The 10,550-nt window shown below is 40.1% G+C and overlaps 1 protein-coding gene across 1 annotated transcript; it reads left to right on the forward strand.

Annotated features, from left to right (window-relative positions):
• Positions 1-8,075: 8,075 nt before the first annotated feature.
• On the forward strand, positions 8,076-10,048 carry CLDN5 (claudin 5). Its single transcript, XM_072144503.1, has one exon. The coding sequence runs from the start codon at positions 8,125-8,127 to the stop codon at positions 8,770-8,772; it is 648 nt and encodes a 215-aa protein (XP_072000604.1). The 5' UTR covers positions 8,076-8,124; the 3' UTR covers positions 8,773-10,048.
• Positions 10,049-10,550: the final 502 nt, after the last annotated feature.

Raw genomic sequence — 10,550 nt, forward strand, 5'->3', positions numbered from 1 at the left:
CGATTACTCATTTAAAGGGCAGGTTATCCCAAAACACAAGATAAAAATAATTAAAGGAACACAGGAAAATGATTAACACATTTTTAGAGTAAAACCATTTAAAAATTAGCAATTCAACGTCTTCTCTTTAATGCTCTATTGATCTGTGTTGACTCTGTTTAGCACTTTCAATGTATGCCTCGCCATATCTCTTTGATATCCCATAAATGTCTAGCAAGTTAGCCATCCCTGCCAAGAGTTTTTGGTTACAGTGTTTGGTTTCATGTATACAAGATATATTGTGGCTTTTTGTAATACACCTCCCTGTAAAAAGTCATAAAACAGTACTTATAAGCTCCCGTGGAGCCATTTTATCCCACCTTGAATGTGCATAAGACCTTATATTGACAGCACACTAACATAATTCATTGTGGACCTAATGCACATGTTTAGGATGGCTATAAAAGTGAGAATGTCTTAATGCCTTTCCTTCATTTTGTTATGAGGACAGTTTTAAGTACCTTATATGTATAGTTGACATACATTTTTTCCAGCTTAATCCCTTTCCCTCTGATGTCCTGGTGGCGGTATTTCATTTTCCATGCCATGTGCTGGGAAGCGGGAAAAATTTCAAATGTAGTGAATTTGATGAAAAAACACATTTGTGCCATTTTCTTGTGGACATTGGGAGAGATTTATCATAAATGCCTGAGAGCAGAACTGTGCTAGTTTCCCATGGCAACCAATCAAAGTTCAGCTTTTATTTTCAAGCAGTTGTCTATAAAACTAAAGCTGAGCTGTAATTGGTTTCCATTAGCGACTATTACAGTTTTACCTCAGACACTTCTGATAAATCTCCCCCAACTGTTTTTACACCGTGCTTTCATTGTGCAGTCCAAATGACACCTCTCCTTTATTCTTTGGGTTGGTATGATCATGCGGATACTAAATATATATATATATATAGGCTGTAATAAATAAAAATTTGAATAAAAAAATTAAAATTTGTGGCATGATAAAACTGATAAAACAGATTCTATGTTGCACCATACTCTTTTTTTATTCCTTGGTTTATGGTGCTGTGTAAGGTATTTTCTGGGACGATGCCTTTTTATTGCTAAATGTTGCAAAATATTTCCAGAATAACTGTGTTATCGTTTTCTAGATCAGGACTTTTGGGACATGGCGATAACTAACATGTCTATAATTTTTTTTTTTTTTTTTAGGGAAAGTGGGACGATTTAAACTTTACTTTTATTTTAGCTATATGATGCATGGGGGAATTTTGAAAAAGGAGTATATTATCTGGAAATGCTTCATGAAAAATCTTCTGCCAAAACGGCTTCTTTTTACAGCAAAGACATCTAGCCTATAGTATCATTTATGATAAATGTGGTAGGATTACTCCATTAGGCAATTCTGCATATTTGATCCACAGGAACCTGGTTCCTGCCTGCACAGGAGGTGGCCGTTGCCTTTGTAGATTAAGCTGTTAAGAATATAGTTTGAATTCTCTCAAAGTTTAGTCAAATCTGAAAAGCCCCTCTGTTATATAATATAGGGCAGACTTTTATAGAAATATTTTTCTCATCAAACTTGCAGAGGTGTTACTTGAATAACTTCTGTTACTGGGTCCTCACATACCATGGACCATGTATGATACTAAGCGGCTCATGGGCTTTTGGGCACCATTAGGAGTACAAGTGCAGCCGCCACCTTTTCACTCCCTACAAATGGCTATTGTATTGTTTCTATGCACACTTATATCACCTTCAGAAATGTCTATATTTGTCTTTGACCCTTAATAGTAGTCCTACACCACAGGGCATGAGGGTACAACACTAGAGCTCTTTTAAGGTCTGGTGTGCCCCCAGATGATATACACGGAGTCCATATGTTCTACAACAATAGGTAAGTATCTGATCTGGTTGCCTCAGTCCTCTCAAATAACTTAAGAGATTAATCCTATTTTTAACTGCAGTGAATGACAGTTCAGCTGTTTTCCATTTGGCTGCAATATACGAATCCTAGTGGCTAAAGCGATAAACTGGACCAATCGATGCCCTTTATTTCTTACCCTCGCTGGTTAATCCTCCAGCAAGAGCAATGCTGATGTCACTGGTACGGAAGAACCATGCAAGGAGCAGATGGCAGTCTTCACATTGTTTCAGAGAGATTCAACCACAGGACAGTGCCACCATACGTGGTTTATGTCACCTAGAGCATCACATCCCCCGAAACAGCAATAAGATAAATGTGGGCAAAGGTTATCCAGGCCGGAGGGGACATAGTATACCCTGTGCAACAAACTGAAAGAAGTACCTATTGGCTACCCTTTGCCAGGGTGGTACAAAGAAAACTGACAACCTAAATCTAACTCCCATTGTTCCATAAAACAAGATTTTGGGGGGAAGGAGCATTAACTATGTAGTATAACCTAGAAATAGCTCCCCGACCAAAAGGATCATTCAGGCAAATGCTCTCAAAGGCCGTGTGACAATCTGTGGCCGTACCCAAGGGAATGGTTTTGGCATATTGGTGCAATTGTCTAAGGTGAAAATGCTCAGAGGCAGGTACCTCATATTTAGCAGCAATGTCATCAAGTCTACTTCCCCCACCTTCAATGTCTAAAAGCTCCGGGTTTTTGGCCTGGAATGAAAGGTGAAGGGTTAGACTGCATCTTTCATTGCAGGGACAACAACAGGGAAGGATTAGACAGCAACTTATATTGAAACCTGAGAGATAGACATAAATTTAATGAGTGTAACAATATTCCTAAGTAGTTGTAGTGCACAATTGCAGGACTGACAGTAAAATCGATGTGTCCACACCAAATAAGAGTATATTTTAATATAGAAAACAGAACATTTTGGTAGGGTCACAAATTCAGACAATTTGTCATCAGTCCACATAAAATAAGGAAGCGCCAGAATCTTGAGGAAAGCGCGCCACAATTCATGAATTTGGTGCCCCATGCACACTACACAGGCAAACTGCACTATTTTTGATAAATGTGGGCCATAGTCTTTTTCATTTTTATGAAGATGTTTGTGTGAAGGCCTGTTGTCTTTACTGGTGTTACTTGGTACTGATCGTTTTGTAAAATCGTTTTTGGAAGCGAACAATAAATCTACCAATATTTTATTTATATTTTTTATTTGTTTTTAACTGTATATACTAGAAATCCTGTAAATAATTCATGACTTACCGACTTGCTTTAATGCCAATGCCCAACAATGTTCACTCATTTTATACAATAGTACTGTCTTGATGGTGGTCTCTACTGTTTATCACTGGGCAGTGGAGGACTGTTCACTTGTTTTGGTAGCTGATATTAACAACATTGAGATCTGCAGAAGAACCAGTTGGAAGAACAGCAGTGAACTTGGCAGAGCAATGTCTGCAAATTTCTAGTCTTTATCAAGCATGAATCGAAATTTTGCTGTACATGCTAGGTTAATAATGAAACTTTTTTTGCTGAATATAGGAACCACTACTTTTCTAAACCAAGACCCTGAAGACCTGTCACCTTCTTTTGATACTCAAACAATTGGATCCGGTGAACCAGGAATATCAGGCAGTGTGTACCCATAGTAGTTGATTATATTAGGTTTGGGTAGTAGCTCAGGGCCCAAGCTTTCTATGGGACCAATGGCCACCCAGAATACCCACCTCATTTTATACTGAGAAGGCCCTTCACCTGTGAAATCCTTGTACATCTGTTTATGCTCTCAATACACATGTACACAATAGCTATTCCAGGACCTTTGAAGGTCCTCCAGGGGTCCTGAAACCACAGATTGAAAGCTGTTAGACAGGACGGATCCTCCACCAAATGACCAAACGAACACTAGAAAGCCAATTATATCAGACTTTTATTACATATCTTATGCAATAAAAGGGCAATACTTGGTTTTTCCTTTTTTTAAGGATAGGTCATCAATAACTTTAACCTGCAAAACTCCTTTATTATCTAAGAATTAAAAACCCATGACAGTTCATTATGCAAAGTAAGACATATTATTATGATTATTATTACATGGATATTCCATACAGAGGAAAAATATGTTGTAAATACCATAATATTCATTAAAAGATGCAATGAGTAAATGATCTCACATGTCATGATTATGGGGTGATGTGGGTGAAGAATATAAAAACAAAATGTTAAGACCACATATGGTTTTATTTAGGACAAATATAAAGCAAAAACTTTGCAGGAAATTACACGTCAGTTACTTGGAATTTTCCTGCTGACACATTTTCTGCAACATTTAGATAATGTGTTTTTATGACAACATAATAGTTTCCTTTTTTGTTTTATGGTTAGTTGATATGATTGGAGTAGAGTTACTTCAGGTTATTCTGTGTAGAATGACGATTACAAAAGGGAATCTTCCAGTCACTTACATGAACAGGTATCCTTGTAGTGTCCTGCATCAGTAGAATACTTTTCTCAAGTAAATTTTAAGGAATGTAGACAAATCTTGATTTATTGAGGGGACAGGTTGTTGTCAATCATGGCTGAGTTCGGGGCAATGGATGGTGAAACTGGGCAAGAGGGGTAAACGTGAAAGTAGTTGGCTGAATTATTAATACTGCCCAATACCCAATATGATCTTCCAAATCACCCCTGACAGATGATATTGAAATTAAACATTCCAAGTCCGTTGTTTAACCCCTTAAACACAATTTTGTTTCTATTTATGAATTTCCATTTACAAAGTTATGTAAGTGCTTACTATCAACAGGACAAAGTGTACTTCCTAGTAAAACCATTTAATATTCCGTTGAAAAAAAATTCCAAGTTAGGTGGCATTGCAAAAGAAACAGAGTTGCACCATTTTCAAAATGATAAAAATGTGTCAGTTTGGACTTGTCTGTTACAGCATAATAATAATCTTTATATAGCGCTATCAAATTCCGTAGCGCTTTACACATCATAGGGGACATATACAGATATAATATTACATTACAGAGTACAAACATTCATATGGAACAATAGGAGTGAGGGCCCTGATCACAAGAGCTTACATTCTATGATAATGAATTCAAGGCACAGTATAATTGTTTGTATATTTTGATAGGTCAGGTGTTTTGCTTTGCTATGTACCTCAGGTATATAAAACAAGTTTATGATTTCATTTGTATCCCCCTACCCAAATTAAGATGGCAGAAAGTTCTTGGGTGCTTTCACATTGCAAATTGTGACTTTCATGACTATCCAAAACACCCATCATCACTCTGCTTTGGATCATTAACCTATTGCCTTTTGCTTTACATACACAATATGGACAAAGTATTACATATTATAGGAACTTTATTCCAATCCAAATTATGGGATGATTTTGCAGTTTTTGTCTATTCATCCAAAAGAATATTTGAGTTTAAGCCAATGAAGGTGTTCCACAACACACCCAGAGTCCAGTGGCAGAAGTGTGCTTTATAACACTCTGTCAGACACATGGTAATGGTTTTGGTTTTTGCAAAGCATTGGCAGCTTTGGCACTACATGGCATCGCTCAGCAGCCTATTCTGTAACATTACTTGGTCTGCTAAGTTATGAATGAACTTCCCTTGTCAAGTGGTAGTGTGTTTGCTTGTTTTTGTGCATATCCTATGGTATTTATGCCCGTCACCTAAATGCAAAAATTTGTGCATGTGAGTAGGCACTCCCATGATGTACAGACATACCTATATTCATATGTCATAGCTGGAAACCAAGATACAGCAAGGTGGACCCAGGAAGTGGTGGCAGTATATGAAGCGCAGATCTATACACTGTATATAAACATTAGAACTAGTAGTATAGTTGTACTAAAATGGTAGGTGACTGTCTTAGGACGCCACCATTGCCACAAATTTCTTATGCATTAGCTGAAAGTGGTTATATTGCGAAAGGGAAGCACCGAAGAGCAGAAACATCCTAGAGGCACAATTGTAGGCTACATTTTGGAGAATCTTGAGGTTATCTCATTAATGGTATTTTTTGTATAAAAAATATAATGCAAATATACAAAATTGATCATTATTAAAGCATTTACCTAATATATATGAAATTGAGGTAAATTACATTGATGTCATTATGAACCTAGCAAATCACTAGAATATCAAAGGTCCGTGAAAAGAAGTCATTCATAAGAAAGAAAATAGTCCTCTAGATGCCAAATAGGACTCTCCTACCCCAACACCAAGGCAATGTGCAGACACTTTAGAGGCTTACCAGTCATACCTGTTTTCAAAGAGATCTCTCAACTTCGAGAAAATGTTATTTATATATTTGTACAAATGAGCTTCTCTGTGCACCACAGAAGAGCTAGTGCATCATTTTTCTATGCTGCCACATTCTTTACACATTGGTAGGTGCCTGGCAAGCACTAAAACTCCACTGCTTATTTGCACACATATAAAAATGGAAACTTTCTCCAAATGGCCCCTACACTGTTTTAGATGTAGGTGTTTTGGGAGGTAAAATATTGTATTGTTCCCTCAAGAAATATCTGGCAATGGATGACTAAATAACGGTTTTAACCTGAATGTACATATAACATGCATCTGGGAAATTGGGAAGATTAGCAGTAGGTTACTTATGGTTGGCAGATCAGAGGTTACAACTTTTATATGGCCGTAATCATGCGGATTCCCTACTTCTGGGTTTTGATCTCCGACCCCATCTTATGATGCATGTAACAGGTGTCTTAGTGTGGGAACTCACTTCATGACACATTTCCAGTTAGGAAGTGATGGTGACTGTCCCTGCAGTGACACACAAAGTCTGTGTCACTTCTCCAATGTGTCACCTGAAGCCTTTATGAAGTAAGCACATCAGACTCCAACACCTTTCTGGAGAAAGTAGGAATGGCCACAGCTTTATTAAACCATATTTTTAATAACTTTCATCAACAATGAGGCCAGACGTCACCATTATTATTGCAACTCCGATATTGCAGTCATGAAACCGGGAACTGCTGCGTCTCCTCTCACTCTGATGGTCAATCTTAAAGTTTTTGTCAGCATGCTAGTATGGCTATCATCCCTCCTATGACTGTGACCTAGCAGTAAAGCAGAGTGTCTTGCTTTCACTCTTCCACCACTGGCTGCTACTCTTCCTCACTGTACCAGGACTAGCAACATTATGCTGTGCACTGGCCATGCAGTCATACTTGGGGCTCTTCATCCTTGTCTTCTTGTCCTACCAGGAAAATAACCTCCCTCTCCCCTTCTCACACAGCCTGAGGGCCATGCAGTGTCCTCCCAGCAATCTATCGCACACTCACACCTGACTTGTCTGCCTTGCTGAGGGTCACCAGCCACAGCTAACCTCCCAGGCAGACCCCTAGTGCTGGACAGAGGAGGGGTGAGAGGGACCTCATCCTACTCAGCCCCTGCAGTAGTAACGTGTGGACCTGCTCCCACCACTGCACTGCCATATGCTCCAGCAATGCTGCCGGCACCTGGTAGGTCTCTGCTACTTCCAGCTCCCATCTGGGCAACTGTGCAGAGGAGAACTGGGACCCTCACTGTGGCCTTTCTCCCCTTCTCACATCTTTGGGGCCAGCAGGGTCCCCAACACTGTCCTTAACCTGCTAAAAGAATTATTCTAATCTTCCCGTTCCTTCTTCAGCTGAAAACTTTTCCAGATGATCAAGGGGCATAGTAATAACACTACTGAGGTGATTTCTGTCACACTGTTGAGGCTACATTAGGGAGGGGGGTGCTAGATACAATTATCTTCTGGACTGATCAATGGGGCTGCACTGCCTCTTGCTTCCACACGAGCAGACCTTAACCTCTTCAGTCCCATGCATCTTTCACAGGGCTGTCGTTCCTCTGATGCTATTGTGAGACCCTCTTCCTGTGAGCCTTTGCAGGACACACTGTCCACTTCTCTTTCTTTTTTGCATTCTGTTTTCTTGTAATTGCTGGGGGCCTCCCCCTTCCTCTAGCAGGAGCCTCTCTCCCCCCAGCCTTTCCTTCCACTATTAGTCACTGCAGGCTGGATTGGTAGCCGCAGGATGCTAAAACTCCTGATTGGCTGCCTGGGCATCCCTGGGGCGAGAGCTCTGGAGTTGGAGAGCTACTTATAAGCTGCTGAGATGCTGGAGACTCAGATCCACTTGTTATCCACTGAGCACACTGCAGAAGATGGGTGCCTTCGCTCTGGAGATCTTTGGTCTGTCCATCTGCATCATCGGCTGGGTAGGGGTGATCCTGGCATGTGCCCTCCCTATGTGGCAGGTGTCTGCATTCATCGAGCAGAATATTGTGGTGGCACAGGTGACCTGGGAAGGTCTCTGGATGTCCTGTGTGGTACAGAGCACTGGGCAAATGCAATGTAAGGTTTATGACTCCATCCTGGCACTTCCCAAGGAACTGCAGGCGGGCAGAGCGCTCACTGTCCTGGCAGCTATCGTGGGACTCGTCGCCCTCCTGGTCACCATAGTGGGAGCCCAGTGCACCACCTGCTTCCAGGGCACCTATGTCAAGAGCCGCATTGTGCTAGCTGGAGGAGTTATTTACATTGTGGCCGGGCTGCTGGTACTCATCCCTCTATGCTGGACTGCCAACATTGTCATCAATGACTTCTTCAACCCCCATGTGCCTTCCTCCAAGAAGCGGGAGATGGGGGCAGCTCTGTATGTCGGCTGGGCTGCCACTGCCCTTCTACTGGTCGGGGGGGTCCTGATTTGCGTCTCTTGTCCTTTGAAGGGGCAACAGGCACCACCAGTCAAGTACTCAGCCTCCAGAAGACCCACCACCAATGGAGAGTATGACAAGAAGAACTATGTTTAAGGGACAAGGGGAAACAAACACTGGGCACTCAGTGCCGGAATGCGGGCACAGACCTGGCACTGCGGGTAGGCACAGTCACCCATAAAGGAAGGGACACTTACATGTAACCTCCTGACATCTCTCCTTTCATGGACAGCTGGTCACTCCTCGAACTAGTGCATGGGTACAAGTCGCCCTCTGCTCATTGTAGCAGGCACTGGCATCATCACCACTAGATGCTTGGAATAGGGACTTACTTTTGAGTGATTTTTCCTGCAATTATCACAGTGTATATATGTGTAGATATATGTATATTTTGTTACCCAGTGTTATGAAGAAGGCTAGGACAGAGACAATGGAGTTCTGCATACCCTCATGTCTGCAGGGCATCGTGTGTCCCAGGACTTTCATGTTTCCCTTCTACCCCAGTGAAAATATTTAATAGGTATGTCATGTTTAGGGAGTTATACGGTCGCTGGATTGAGAAGCCTATTATATTGTTAAGGGGCACCCCTTGCATGTTCAGAAGCTTCTCACTGCAGCAGGCTATTTATATATATATATAATGGGTAACTTCTGTCTCCCTGGAAATTCATATTTTAGTAGCTACTACTAGATTCCAGTAGTAAGGTTGGTAAGGTTGATAGAGGCATGGTGGGCAAGCTGTGGTAGAATGATAATGGGAAAAATCATTTGTTTTTAAGAATAAGGTAGTGTCTCTCTGCTGTGTCCAAAATTACACATTTCCATACACTGAAACAGAAATCTCTATCAGCATGTGTAAAGTTTGATGCTTACTTTGAAGGTTATTGAGTAAAAACTCCCATTGTAACTGCAGATATGCTAAAGGAATACTTTTTGTTTCCTGGAAAATTTGTGTGGACTGCATCAGTCACTAAATAGTTACATTTGGAAAAATATTATGCTCCAGTAAGCCTTCATGTAGCCGCATCCTAAGTGCTACTGCTTGTTCCTCTACATGTGCTGGGCTGATGGAACAAGAACGCACAGGTTAACCATATAAATGCCAGGGCAAAACTTTGTAATACTGTATCCAGAGTCAGGGTTTAGGAAATGCTATTCTGGTTATTAGTAATTCTTCTTGATAAGCTTTGTCTGTTTTAAAAATGTCTCATGTTTTGGTACCTTTTTAACATACTCTGTTACATGTGTTTTACAGGTGTTGTTATTCTGTATTAAAGAATTCATTTATTTAAATCTATACATTTTGCAAGAAAAGGTCTACCAAACCCCCTTTGTATTTTCATGATAAATAAATGATTTTTTATGAAAAAAACTTCATGTGATGAATTGATATTTATTATATATTTGTAGTATCTTATAAACTTTCTGTTCTACATGTTACCAGATTGTATGTTTCCAATCTTTCTAGTGTCATTTTTTCTTTCATATAAAGTGTTTGCTAATAATCTTTACCCCTAAGACAAAGAGTGCACCTTAACTTTTTATTACACTAAAAATGTATTGTTTTCATGTGTTTCTTTATGGAGAAAAGGTAACCTTTACAACCAAGTATGTATCTATTATAAAAAAAATGCTCACTTCTTACTGATCTGGGAACTACAGCAATTTTGAAGAGACTTTTAAGCCACTCAGTGCATTCCCTATGGACAGAGATTTTACAGCCATGTCCTGTAGTGCAATAAAACCAATTACATAACAGATAATCATTAGAAAAATGTATTGTCAATAGGTTAACATGCTGATTGATCATGCTGGGAAATCATTATGTATTTGGTTGTTAATGATTCCGTGTGACAACACACTGAACATACTGA

The sequence above is a fragment of the Engystomops pustulosus genome, chromosome 1 (genome assembly GCF_040894005.1).
Source record: "Engystomops pustulosus chromosome 1, aEngPut4.maternal, whole genome shotgun sequence".
In the NCBI taxonomy this organism is placed as follows: domain Eukaryota; kingdom Metazoa; phylum Chordata; class Amphibia; order Anura; family Leptodactylidae; genus Engystomops; species Engystomops pustulosus.